General features: G+C 38.3%; 1 protein-coding gene across 1 annotated transcript; it reads right to left on the bottom strand.

The window, feature by feature from the left end:
* Positions 1-10,950: 10,950 nt before the first annotated feature.
* foxl2a (forkhead box L2a) lies at positions 10,951-12,906 on the bottom strand. The gene has a single exon (XM_030151188.1). The coding sequence runs from the start codon at positions 12,683-12,685 to the stop codon at positions 11,765-11,767; it is 921 nt and encodes a 306-aa protein (XP_030007048.1). The 5' UTR covers positions 12,686-12,906; the 3' UTR covers positions 10,951-11,764.
* Between the last annotated feature and the right edge of the window lie 2,429 nt (positions 12,907-15,335).

The following is a 15,335-nucleotide window of genomic DNA, read 5'->3' as shown; positions in this document are numbered from 1 at the left end:
TGTAGCCTGTGAGGCAGGATAACAAGCATTTTGCTGAGTGTCTATAAAATCCAAGAGGGCATGTCTCAACTTGCGAAAAAGAATAAATACCATGATGTGTGGACCAATAAAGAATTTAAAAAAAAACACAAAAAAAAACTCATGGATGGGAAATGTGACCAAGAACTTTTGGAAAACAAAGGTAGTGAAGTGAGTTAAGACTGACTTAAACAGTGCCATGGGGTCCTGTTCTCTTTGGGTTTAATTTAATGTTACCACAAACAATAGACTGCATAGAAAGGACAGATAAAAAAATACAAAACAGATATAGAGTTTGAGATTTTAATATGGATGTTTTTTTTGTGTGTGTGTGTGTGTGAATAGCTTCAGGTGCAAAGGGATGAGCTGTCAAAGGCATTTACTCAAAGTGTTCAACAGCTCCAGCAAAAAGCAAATGTAAAAAAACACAGAGCTGGAAAGGAAGCTGAAAATCCCAAGAGACAGCCTGGAGAAGACAGAGACACAGCTTTACTCAGTGCTTTCTGGTCCTAATATTGACCATACTGCTCTTTGTAGGATCATCAATAACGCTAAGGTACTGCTACCTGCATGATCTCCTTTTGTTTTGCATTTTTCTGCCACTTAATAGAACAAAGCAGTTATTCACCCAACTTTCTACCATGGTAGCAGTTTTGTGTGTGTGTGTGTGTGTGTGTGTGTGTGTGTGTGTGTGTGTGCGTGCGTGCGTGCGTGCGTGCGTGCGTGTGTGTCTGTAATGCAGGTTGCCTTACAAAAGCTTCAAAGATGAATGTTTTTATTTGAAGGAAACGGTCAACTCCAGAAACAATACCATTTAGGACCTCCAGCTTAGAAACACAAAGATACGCAGGGTTAGTAATGAGTTGTGTCATTTAACTTTATGAAGATACTCAACTTTGTCTGTTATTTTTGTGGTGTATTTGTAGTGATACTTGCCCTTCATATCTGCACTGTGTAAACTCACTGCATGTGCTATAGGCCCATACAGATTTGCTGAAGCAAAGCTCAGAGCTCTTGGTGTCCCTGGAGATGAGATCTGTGTGAAGCCCCAAGATATAGAGAGAAGTCTGGAACAGGACCCAGATGAAAATGACAAGTACTAAATACAAAGACTAGAGCAGTGTTTTTCAACCTTGGGGTCAGGACCACACGTGGGGTCATTCAAATGGGGTCGCCTGAAATTTCTAGTAATTGATGAAAATAAAAAATATCAAACTTACTAATAAAAAATATATGTTGAGTTGACAGAGACAATCCCAATCCATAACAGACAAACTGTGAAGCTGAAATTGAAGCACTGTGGTACTGTTTATCTTTCAAATGTTCTTTGTGGCTCGTTTCAGATGCTGCAGCTCTTTCATAATTCATAGTTTGAGTTATTGTTTTTTCAGTATTAATTGTCAGCCTTGTAAATCCAAGCTGGACTGACTGTACATATCCTGACCAAGGAAAATAAAACTCCCTCTTTGCGCAGTAATCTACACCTGGCAATTCTGCCTCTGTCCATAATAATATATATACATTATATAAACTAAATGTCCTCTAAAATTAACCTTTATTTGCAACATAGTATAGTAAACTATGACATGATAAAAAAAACAAATTCATTTTAGCAAAATAATGTCTCTGTTTTGAATGTCTGGGGTCTCCAGAAATTTGTGATGTTAAAATGCATGCAAATACATACATACATACATACATACATACATGCATGCATGCACGCACGCACGCACGCACGCACACACACACACACACACACATACATACATACATACATACATACAGGGTGGGGAAGCAAAATTTACAATATTTTGAGGCAGGGATTGAAAGACAGTGTATGACCAATTAGTTTATTGAAAGTCATGACAATTTATTTGCCACAAGAAAATGTACATAATAGAAAATGTTTTTATTCTATGTGTCCTCCTTCTTTCTCAGTAACTGCCTTCACACGCTTCCTGAAACTTGCACAAGTGTTCCTCAAATATTCGGGTGACAACTTCTCCCATTCTTCTTTAATAGTATCTTCCAGACTTTCTCGTACTAGTTTTGCTCATAGTCATTCTCTTCTTTCCATTATAAACAGTCTTTATGGACACTCCAACTATTTTTGAAATCTCCTTTGGTGTGACGAGTGCATTCAGCAAATCACACACTCTTTGACGTTTGCTTTCCTGATTACTCATATGGGCAAAAGTTTCTGAAAAGGTATGGATAATAGTGTTAAGTATGATTATGACATCAATATATGTTTGGTTTCAAAACAATTGACGTAGTGCCTGCTGAGAAAAAACAACTAAATGTTCACTGTAAATTTTGCTTCCTCACCCTGTACATGCATGCATGAATGAATGCATACATACATAAATAGCATTTTGTGTACCTGTGTGGTTATAAAGTCACTCTCCTTGATATCAGAAGTATAATATATAGGATGAAAAGTCATAATTGTGTGGTTTATAATCAAGTATGGACATGAACACTGGAATAATAGGAGCCCATGCCACTCAGTCCTTCATTGAATCCATTGCAAGCCAGGTGGATGTTTCTATCTTATTTCCATCCAGTTTTATTTATTATTTCATCTGGCAACTTGATTTGGATTTGTAGTTTAGTTTCTTTTTATAGTTTTAGTCAGATTTCTGGGCACTGGAAAAAAAAAAAAAACATATGGATTTTTAGTTGCCAAAAATGTATAATCGTGTCATTTTTATTATTGTTTTTTTCTGTCACATTTTTTCTTTTTTTTTTGTCCAGATTAACTCAACAGCACAGGTTGTGTGGTGGTGCTGTGGTTAACACTTTGGCCTCAGAGCAAGAAGGTCCTGGGTTCATTCCTGGCACATAGGTGAGAATATGACCGTAAGTAGCAACACATCGGTCTTTGCCTGTAGGCTCTGACACCCTTGTGACCCTCTCAAGGACCAAACAGTTCAGAAAATGAATGTGTGAATGAATAATTCAACAAAAGATAAGATAAGATAAGATAAGATAAGATAAGATAAGATAAGATAAGATTAGATTAGATTAGATTAGATTAGATTAGATTAGAGTATGCATGACATGAATGATCTTACACAAAAACATATACAGATTTAAGTTGAGTGACTGATTTATTTTTGCTGTTTTATGGGTCGGTTTTATGGGACTACACTCACCAGGACAGTCTACTCTCAGGGTTCTGCTCCAGGTATTGAGGTGTCAGGATGCTCTCACATGTCAGTTCACTTGACATGCTTTGCAGTGTTTCCAAAAGAGGCAGACAACACATTTCACATGTCATAAAATGAAAATGGTGAAAAACTTGAGAGAAAAAAACAAACAAAAAAACAAAACAGAAAGAACAGAAAATGTGATTTGAAAATCCCATATTCAAATGTTACTGCATCATTTGAATCATTTGAATTTACTTAAGTGACTATACGTATGCACTAAATAAAATATTCTCAGTATATATCTTTCTAATCTAACGTAATATTTGTCTGTTGTATTCTATTACATTTATTGTTATTTATTATTAAAAATGTTTTTGACCGTCATCCGTCCAGTTTAATTTATTTGGCTCTAATTTCCACCACAGACCCTCATTGACAAGATGTGAGCCCCTATATCTGGGTCATTCTATCTTCTATATTCTGTATTTATTGTGGTTTATTAATTGGTTTATTTTTTAATTGTTCATTAGATTACTGAGGACACCAAACCTTAATCTTGGTGAGTAAGACCCATATGTGCCTGAATGCACGCAGCAGGTCAAGAAACACAACAGTCTGATATGCTTTTATTTATATAATTTCATAAGGGATATGGCAAAAGCAGTCAATCATATTTCTTCTGTTTAGAATAGAATATATTTTATGTCCTATTTGCTGAGTCCCTCTCTCTCTTGGATCAGGATTCACTTACTAATTACGCTGCTAAAATGCACATGTTAGTAGACCCTTTACCACCCCGTAGCCCTGTCCATGTTCCTTCATTGTCAGTATGATCCTTTAAAATCTTAATTTCTCTGGCATTTACACCTTGTGAAAACTAGTCCAGACCTTTCCTGAAAATTTGATACAAAGTCATATTTTTGTAAAATAAACAAGTCTGACATAATTTGCTAATTATGATCCAGTTAACAAGTTTCATTGTAAATGAAAGTGCTCTTAAGTCACACAAGTGCTGTGAAGATGCCTTTGTTATGAGTTGTGCATTTATGTGTATATCTGCCACATCTCCCTTAAGAACTTATCCTTTTACACAAAAGAATGAGTCACTCATACTATTAATAATGCAGCTGACCAGAAAAAAAAAAAAAAAAAATTAGATGTGGTGTGTCATGACTTGAATCAGTTCATACTAAAGTTTTAGATGATATCTGAAGGTGATTTCTTTTCTGTCTTAGATACATACTGACATTAATATATTCACCACATTAAACCACTAAATGTAGACCTTTTAATACTGATTGTGTAGACTGTATTCAACTGTGTTTCTAAAACTGAAGTTTAATATATGACGCTGGGGACAAGTGTGACCTGATGTCTTTTCTCATACCACAAGAGGGCAGCATAGCTCTATAAAGCTTCAAAACAACTGAGTCAGTGTCAAGGGGCAGCAAATGATGTGGAATTGTAGGTTCCACATGAAAACTTGTTGATGACTGAATGATGTTATTCATGGTCTATATGTTCGTGCCTAGTTTTGGTGTCATGTAACTACAGTGTCAACTGCACTCAGAAAAGTTCTGAAGGATCACCACATTTGACCGTAATCAGAACCATAATCATAACTTCACTGTTTTTGTCTTGGTGGACCTCAGCGGTGATAAAGAAGTTGGGTAGTGTCATGTGCTGTATGTCTGTGTTACTGGGGGCAGGGGTTAAGGGCACTCCCTTAAAGTTCCCCTCATAATGTTCTCATTGTCTGAAATTTGCTAAACCTATGCAGGGCTCAAAGGAAGCAGCCTGTGCTGTGTAGTTCTGGGTCCAGCATGCTTCCATTACCGAGTTACTCTCCTCTTATTTGATTAAATGTACCCTAACTCAGTCCAAACCCACACTGTGCATAATCTCATCACAGATGATAAGCGTGTAATAAAAAGCATATTTAACTTGAAAGAGTACCTTATGTGAATGCGTATAATTATGGATATCAAAATATAATCATTTGTTTAATTGTGAGGCCTTGCCAAGAGGTATGTAATTGCTTGAAAGAAATACGTTTGAAATTGGAAGGCAGTGTCTGAGATCTGACCTGGGACTGGGTTGGCATATGAGTGATCAGAGACATGGGGCGAGGGTCAGGCTTAAGGCCAACTTCCTGTTTTGCATGTGTATGTTACAGCCAATAGTGAAAAGAATGGATCACAATCAAGAAAAAGCTGCATTTGACTACAGGACCAATGCACACTGAATGTGAAGCTCCTGTGATCATGTCCTATGGTTGATTTAATGCACTTGAGAAATATAATATATGATGAGGTTTGAAATTAGTATAAGCATGTGTTTAATGAAACTGAAATAAACTGCAGCACCCACAGTTGGAAGGCAGGAGCTTGTATTTTGTGTTACTGATATGGGCTGGTGTTTATGGTGATTTAATGTCTCACACCGTCTCCAGAGGTCAGCCAAAGTCTGACCATTAAGTTGTTGGCTTTATTAGATGCATACACTATCTGAGGAACAGGTGCTGGCTCCTAATGATCCTTGTGGGAATTTGGTTTCATCTTTGATTAATTGGAACGTTAACAGGACAAGAGTTATCCTAATAGCCTCATGTTGCCAGCCCTGCGGAAGTTTTTAGGGGGCGAGAAAGGAAAGGGGGTTAAAAATAGACTCCATCAGTGCACGATGGGAAAAGACCTGCCATTTAAATCCCGACAAAGCAATTTGCAGCTCATAATCAAGAGAACGGAAACACTTTATCGCATTTCCCTTTACAGTATAAGCCGCTCAGTTCCGCCACATCCACAGCAGCATTAACATCATGCAGACAAAAGTTGGCAAATGTTGGCTATTGCTTTTTCCACTTCTAACGAGTCCACTGGCATAAAAACAGTTATAGCTTGGAGGTTGTTTAGTGAAAAATCTGGATATTGTTTGTTTTTAGTGATCCAGAAAATCGTTCATAAATGCTGTGGCAGTCCAAAAAAAATAAAATCTACAAACTACCTTCCAGACCCACTTAGACCCCTGCCACTGGGACAGACAGTGTATGTGGCATTAGAGTGGACCGAGGCCAGAGGGTACCAAAAGGGCAGTGTGTGATGGTTTTTCTCTGTGAATAGGCTATCTTTTCCTTGAATAGATGACACTTGGTTGTATTTATAGACAGGGTATTCCTAGAGTTATGATGAACCTGAGGCCCCTGTTAACAAAACGCTCGGTTCCTATTTATAAACTATGGCTGCGTATCAACACACGCAATTGTAATTATTTTGGTTTATTAAAGAATTATTGCATGTTATCTATTGTCTCGCCAGGTTATCATTAAGATAGAAATCAGCAGTGACTGAAAACATCACGTAGATCACTGTGACAAGATGATTACATTGGAGATTCACCAGAGGACACGTTTAGAAAATAAACATCTCTATATTGAGTAAATCCATGGAAATAGTGGCGGATAGAATGCGCTTCTAGTACGACCTGGTCCAACAACAGAAAATGAAAAAACTCGTGCTGATTTGAACAATCGCCGGATTTTCTGCGAATCAAATCTTTGCATATTTTCCTGTTTGGAGCAGATGTATACCAAACAGTGGTGACCCCCACTCTCCCGTTGAATGGGGTTGGGGTGACGTGCGCCTCTTCGAGGTGGAAACTGTTGCTCCTCAATCTCAAACATTAGTAAGAATGCCAAGAATTCAATTGTGTGCAGGCATTGGGAAACCTGCAACCTGCGTGTGACTTGACCGGCCGGGTCGCATCGCCGGTGCCCCGTGGAGCGTGCAGGCTGCCGGAGCGGCTCCAGGTACGCTGCGTGTGTGTGTGTGTGCGTGCGTGCGTGTGTGTGTGTCCGTGACGGAGACAGAGCTGAGGTCAGTTGCGTTGCTTCTACAATGACTTGACCTCATTCGTCTTGTTGATTATAATCTGCCATCTCTGAGAGCACAACAAAGGATACAATCATGGTTATTCACTGACAGGCTCAGCGGAAAAGACGCGCGACAACACAACCGCGCACTGCGTCCAACCTTTTCACCTGAGAGAGAAATTATTATTGATACAAACATCTATATAATACGTCTCTATACACAGATGTATAACGCACCGTACAGAACAGTAATAAATAGAAGGATGCGTCCTTTTTATCCACTGTGACGGTGGATCAGCACATACATGCACATTTAGTAAACTTGTATCTACCGTTATTGATAGTTTTAACTCTTGCTTATTAATGTGTCATGCAAATATAATCCGGAAGCCGCTTTTAATCTTCCTCCTTTGGCAAGTTTTTTGTCCGTTTTGTTATTTATTTATTCATTTGTTTTTTATTATTTGTTATTTAATTAAATTTATTTTTTCATTATTTATAGCTGAATGAGGAATAATATGCTTTCTATGGTGGGATCAACTAAAATGCAGAAACCAGTGTCTACACAAGGCAGTTTATTTAGAAAAGAAACTGAGACTGATAAAAAGAAAATAAAAATAAAAAATATGCATAGCCTATATGTTGTAATACAATTTAAAATGATAAAATGTCTGTTATAGTCCATCAGATGCATTTGTAGACTGGGTCAGTGTGTAGAATTTGGATTTTTATGTTAAGACTTTTCTAAACGGTGCAGGTCCCTGTTTGGGCCGTGAACCTCGGTTTGACTTATCTCTCTCAGCCCCAGATATATCCTGTATGCAGGCCCATTGTTCCGGCAGCCCGGCTGTACTGTTACACACACACACACACACACACACACACACACACACACACACACACACACACACACACACACACACACACACACACAAATACACACCTGTTGTCCGAGTCCACTCAGATTATATTCACGGATTTAGCATTAGAGATGTGTGTCTAAAAGTTGGAGGATAAATAAAACAGATTACAATGTAAATAAATATGTTGATGTGGAATATGGATGCGTGGATATTTTATGAGCAGTTGAGAGCAAATACAGAACACCAATATCAATGTGAGTAAACTAAAATAAAACTATAAAAACTACATGTTACAAGTATAAGTGAGGTTATTCTAATTAAACGTATAACACCTAGTCATATCAAGTAGCCTATAGTGGCTGTTAATAATCAGAAAGATGATTACACATTATGTCACTGCACAAATGAGCTGAAAATGTGAGAAGTTAATTGTTGTAATAAATTATCCAAACATCTAAACTAAAATCAAGACGAGCTCAGAAATAATAAACTGTGTCCATGTCCGTCTATAGTTTATATAAAGGTTAGTTACACTCGACGAAACATTATTTCTTGTAAAACACTTATATTTATTATTTTTAGAAGAGTGTTTAGAATACACTTGCCTTTCAAAAGCGCCCTTATCTCCTTATTGTTTACAAAACATTAATGTGAGGAAGCAGAGAATGTACACAGCTACATTTCAGACTTGCCCCGTTGCTCCCTCTGCGCACAGGAGGATGGAGAGGTGTCACTGTTCCTGAGGACTGGCCCTGGTCGGTAGTGTCGATGCTGCTGGGATTTTCCTCCGTTTGCTCAATTACTACATTATTCAGGACTGTTAAAAGGTAAAAGGTTGATCAGATGATGACGCTGATGAGAATACACACTCAGTGGTCTTGGCTGATGATAGGCTGTGTGTAGGCTGAATATGGCACGATCTTGGCTGAAAATAATGTTTCTCGCTGAGTGTCTGTAATGCTGTAAAATTTCACTGAAATCACTTTAAAAAATATATATATATAGTTAACATGACTTCAGTTTGTATGAACTAAAAAATAAAATGTAGATCAGTGCAGTGTGAACTGAGTTTGGCCTAATAATCCAGAAAAAAACTACATTTCTGCAGAAATAAAAACGATATTTTTAGATAATTCAAATAAACCCAGTAATAGTTTAGATATTTTTTATATTTCTAAACCGCTCTTTTAGCACAAAATTAAAATTATTGGTAAAACTGTAGCCACTGTAATCGCAGATCACTACAAGTGCACGACAATTAAAATAACTTAAATATATAATAGAATACAAAAACTTAAAAATATAAAATAATATTTGGTTTTTACTTTACAACTAGTATCCTAACTTTAATGTTAATATTTTGGCATATGGATCATTGATCTATTGTTGTGTTCTATTAATATGTTCGCTGTGGTGTTTTTATTTTCCCTTCTCGTGTGTATAAATTGGACCTGATGCGTCCCTCTACAAATGGCCCATTTTAAAAGCCAGCTCACGTCTTTATTTTCGTTCTTTCTTGTAGTTTTCTTGAATTAACAGTGTGTATTTGACAGCCTTGGCGGCGCACACTGGGTGGATCAAGGTGGACGCGTCTCGTCTACCTCCATGTATGCGCTCCAGAGGCCTGATTCATGATGTCAAAGTGGACTTCCTGGGCTTCAGAGTGAACGTCGCCGCCAAAATGAATGATCATTCAAAAGGTTATCCCCTCGACCTTATTAAAAAGGTCTATTAGATTTGGGGAAATACTTTGCTTTTTAAGAAATGATAAAATGTGCAGGGTGGCTGTCAAAACAGTAAATTCATTATGATGGAACACCTCCAAGTCCTAGTTCGAACCAGATGGCTCCAACACTCATATTCCTCGTGATTCCTTGTGATAAAATGTTAGTGATAATAGGAGGAACGGGTTTCAGATCAGTTGGTGATTAAGGCGTTTCACTCGTCAACATGTCTCTTCTGTAAAGAGGTTCGGCCTCGGGGGGACGGGATGGTCCTCTGGGGCCCAAGGGAAACTGTCTACGTAATACAACAGTCTCACACTCAAACACAACAAGAAGGAGGAGCTGTCTATGTGAATTTTACGCTTTCATCTTCCAGAAAAACATTCTCAACATATGTCTACACTTCAGCAAATTTGTAACTGAGCACTGAGTAAAATGGCTTCGATGATGTCACATTTTGCACCTTTGCATTACCGACATTTGTTATTATTTTAAGATGCATTCTGTCTTTGTTATTATTCACTAAATAATTGTGTGTTATGAGCTCCACGTGTTAAACCTATTTAAATTATTGTATTACGTGTTAGTCCGTAGACTACAGAGAGGAAAAACAGTCCGCGTAATACAGATAACTTTTATGTAAGTATGTTAAAGAACGTTGTAAATTATGTAATAACACTTCTGCTACTACTACTGTCATTACTACTGTTCCTCATATGTTTTTTATTATTTAGACCAAAGTACCCTACATAATGACAAAGGTTACGTGTCATTAGTTTGACTGATTTTGACCTGCTTGGGGCCGAGCTGTAAAAATAACATAAAATTAAATTTAAATAAAATAAAATAAAACAAAATAGAATTTGAAATAAAAAAATAAATAACTGTGGTGTGTGATGCATATACTGTGTTTTAGTATTTTATGCTATAGTAAAAGGTTGTTCAAAATACAAGTTTCCAATATTACCTATATTATTATTATTATTATTATCATTATTATTATTATTATTATTATTATTATTATTATTATTATTATTATCATACTGACATACATTTTTACAAATAATGAGCAACTGAGTAACAGAAGCAAAAATCAAATTGGAGTTATTTTACGCGTTACGCAGTAGAATATCCGCACAGCCAAACCTCACCATCCCGTGCACGGTGGTTTCACAAATATTATTTGACCCCTAATCCCTTTTGTATATTAAAACTATCAATATACTGTAACGTTGCCCTGACAGAGTTGACTCCTGTTTGTTTACTGATAACAGCTTGCCAACAGTGGTTATCACAGCCTAAAGCATAAACAGACCACTGTATTACTTTAAGAAATACAAGTTTATTAAGAAATTCACAAACCTAGAAAAGAGGGAAAAGTGCTAAGTAAAATGAAACATGGCCCCAACATGAATGAGACATTACTAATCACGTTTATAAAAAAAATAATAATTAAAAAGATAAACAAATCCTGGCACGGTGTGATGTCATCTTGGAAATTATACATGCACATGGGATCAAGAAATGAAACAAACAAACAAAAAAAAACCCTGAATAGTATTTTTTGGCAGTCTTATGGATCCCCACCCTACCTTTGTAACGGCCATGGCATAGGTGAAGTATCTCCATACAAGTTAGTAAGATGGCCAAATGATCTCTGATTCAATTACATATTAAAGCACTGACATAATTAGGGCATTTTGCGTTCACGGTTCATTTGGTAACAGGACAAGCCGTGCGTAAGTTTCAAAGAATCATTACGCATGCCGATAACACACAACTAAGTAATGTCAGCAATGTCTATCCCAGTCAGAATGAAAAGTTTTTCATGTCACAATTTTGATTATATTATCAAATTATGGCCACCAGTCCAAGTGTAACACAGGCGCGTGAAATGGCTCCCAGAATTTGTGCTACCTGTTGCGTCCTGGTATCTCCTTTACCTCCAGTTTCCATTTTTCTCTAAATCAGTTGGAGCCATACCTCCCCGACGGCATTTCTGGGTGTCAGCTTGGACCCAAACAGCCCGTCAGAATCGTCTCTTCACAAATAGTCTTGGTTCTGTATGGAAATCACAGGAATTAACTCACACTCTCGTTAAAGAGTCCCCATTTTACGCACACCATTCGGTAAACTTTAAATATCAATCCTCGTGTGTAACGCCGAGTGTTTGGTCTCATGTTCCCAGTAAGAGCAGTGCATCATGGAGAGCTCCGCGGGTTGGCGGGAGCAAGCGAACTGAAGTCCGGCTCCGTTACTGGAGGAGACCGGGGGCGGTGCGGCGGTGGCCGGGCTCAGCTGCTGCGCATGATGGGGATGTGCGGGATGGTGATGGTGGCTCATGCCGTTGTAAGAGTTCACCATACTGGGCAGCGCCATGCTCTGCACTCTAGAGTAGGGGTTATAAGAGGAGGGGGCGGACAGACCCTTCACGTTAACGGGACTCACGTTGCCGCTGGCCATCTGACAGGACGTGTAGGACATCGGAGCGGGCGGCTGGCCCAGGGACCAAGAGTTGTTCATGAAGCTAGACTGCAGGTACTTGGGTGGTGACAGATAGCCATAGCCGTCGCCTCCAAACAAGGACTTCCCTGGCTGGAAGTGCGTCGGCGGAGGTCTGAACGGCCGTTTCATCCGGCGCCTTCTCCTGTAGTTCCCCTTTTCGAACATGTCCTCACAGGCCGGGTCCAGGGTCCAGTAATTCCCTTTTCTCTCACCGCCGCCTTCCCGTGGGACCTTAATGAAGCATTCGTTGAGACTCAGGTTGTGTCTGATACTGTTCTGCCAACCCTTTTTGTTCTTCTCGTAGAAGGGAAATTTGCTGATGATGTATTGGTAAATACCGGACAGAGTGAGGCGCTTTTCGGAGCTCTCCCGTATGGCCATGGCTATGAGAGCGACATAAGAGTATGGTGGTTTCTGGGACGGGTCCGGCTTCTCCGTGACTTTGTCCTGGACCGGCTCCTCTTTGGGTCGCTCTTTCTCTTTGGTCGCGTTGGTATCGTGGATCATCAACGCCATTGCGTCATCCTCCGGGTTTTGATAAGTGGCCATCATTGCGCACACCAAAACAAGTTCAGTCCAAACACTGACAAACACAACTTTTTAATGCCTCTTAGACCTCGATGGGCGAAATGATGCAGAACCCCAGGATGCACCGCGAACTGACAGCCGTCCTCCAAACTGCGCCCAGAGAGGTCTTTATTTTGCGCCTCGGAAGGTGACATGCATCAGACCCACTTCTTCTGCGGAATTTTCTTAACTAGTTTCTGATGGAGGCGCAACCCAAGCTGTGTTTTGTGAGTCACTGAGCCCACCCCTTCCCTCTTTTTTCAGCTCCACTGACAGGCTGCTTTTGCTCCAATACTCTCCCTTCAGCGACGTAGTGCGTCGTGATTTGTGCGCATTTGAGTTACGCCTCCTGTATTTATAGTGAATGAAAAAAACTCATCAGATTCTCCAAACACGCTGAAATTCATTTTACTCACATTGGGATTAAAATGGCACACTATAGATATCTAACATCGATTACGAAAAAACTTTACTGGTAAACAATGGATGTAGATAATCTATGTTTTTAGAAAGCTTATACATATTTCTAAATACAAATTCAAATTTTTAGACTTTACATTTTCTTTTTACATTCTATGTATACCTATGTAGGCTATTTTTAATCTTTGATTATCTTTTTTGGGGGAGGCAAAAAAAAACAAAAAAAAAAAACTAAAAAAAAAACTAAACTAAACTAAAGTAATGGCTAAATGTGTATTTATTTGTTACACGGTGTCCAGAAATTCAAGTAAAAAATAAACCATTTTAAATAATAGGAGCAAACCTTTAAGAATGCTGAAAATAATATCTTTAAAAATACACATCTCAATTTAAATGTGACATTTTAACAATAATTTTTACATGCAAAATATCAAATGCATTGATCCACCTTCTATGTGAACATGTACTTTTGAAAGCTGAACAATGAATGAAATGAAATATGAAATATGTTCCAAACATAGTCAAACTATTTCAACTAAATGGAGCTCTTGCACCCTAATATCCAAGAAATGCACATTTGCAAACGGGTTTCGTGTCTGCTGTTTAATTAGCTCACATTGAGAATAGAGGTGCGTGGAGGGGTATACATTTCCCTGGCCACCCATGCGGGTTCCCCTCGGGTTTCTCTGGGAGTGTATTTCCGTGCTCTGAGAGTCTTTGCAGGTGGAACAGCATTGGCATGTGTGTCATCACCCTGCACCCAGCCTGCAGCCTGGCCGCAGCAGCTGAACTGCGCTGAGAGCCAACCATCTCTCAACGTGCAATTACCGCAGACTCACAGTTTCAGGCGTTACAACGCCATGTTATTTCTTGTTTCAATGTCTTTTTCACATGTTTAAGACGGAGAGCATTTCCCGATAATCTCAACACAACTATAATGACGCGCTTTGTAAGTATTTGGCTTGGTGTCAGCATTACATCATTCAGTAGGCTATAAGCAGTGGGCTATATACTAATTAATAGGGTGCACCCATCAGGAAGGCCTAACATAGCCTACTTCACAAATGTAGTTATTGTTTTGCACATAAATAACAATATATGAGTCAAACCATGGCCTATCGTTAGGTTCATACTAACCTGTTGCAGTATTGATTTTTACTGAATGGATTAGACCAATACTGGAACACAAACGTCCTTTCCTAAAATAAAATATTTTTCACTGGCCTATGACAAAGAATGTATTTTATTTTATTGTGTTTTGATCGATTTTTATCAGATGCAAGGTTGATGTTTACAAGACGGACGCATATCAACAGCGACATCATGGAATGGTTTGTAAGCTGAAATTTAAGTAGAAAACCACAATATATAGCCTTTGTTGTATAGCCCAATGTGTTTAGGTTTACCTCATGATTTCAGAAGTTGTTTCGTCTTCTTTTATTGTTCCACAGAAAGTCTGCGGTTTTCCTCCCCCTCTCTAGCTCTGCATCCAACAAAATAGAGGGATCACCCGACAAATTTTGAGGGAAACCCTATCTAAGGATAGCCTACAATTCCTTTAAATTCTCCCATCAGTCTGTTCATATATTTTTGTACAGGTTTGCATTGAGCTCCTAAAGGTTTAAGTAAACCTATTATTTAAGCATAAGTTCTTAAAGTACGCTAACTGTGCATCTTGGCTTCAAAAACCAATTTATTAATCGCCATGAACATTATCTGTAAAATGCTGTTCTATAGGCCCATGTGAGTGCATATTTATAGTAGCCATGCTATTTCTTATTCTTTTTTTTTTTTTTTTTTTTTTTTTACCTCTGTTTCACCTTTAGGCCTGCTTACTAAAATATTGGAGGTCAAGCAGATACATTTATATACAAGAGAAGTTCCTTAGATTACAGTACGAAGGAAAGATTATGATTCATTGTAGTTTGTCACAATAATACCTTTATTTATTTATTTATTTTTATCTTTTAAAGTTTTAATATTAGCATTGGCTTGCTAGCCACTTAATATAAGGGCCTGTTCAGCTATCGTTCATTTAACCAGCATTATAGATATTTCTGTTTTTGTTTTTAAAAGCCATCTGTGAATGGTCGTTTCTACAGGAATATGTTCTTCTTTTATGTGTTAGTTTTTACCTGTAACTGGCCTGTTTGAGCTGCTACAGTCACGCGTGTTATGTCACAACAAAGCTGTAAACTCGCGTGTCCAGAATGAG

This window comes from Sphaeramia orbicularis, chromosome 13, assembly GCF_902148855.1.
Source record: "Sphaeramia orbicularis chromosome 13, fSphaOr1.1, whole genome shotgun sequence".
In the NCBI taxonomy this organism is placed as follows: Eukaryota; Metazoa; Chordata; class Actinopteri; order Kurtiformes; family Apogonidae; genus Sphaeramia; species Sphaeramia orbicularis.
This window is presented reverse-complemented; position numbering and strand designations above follow the sequence as displayed.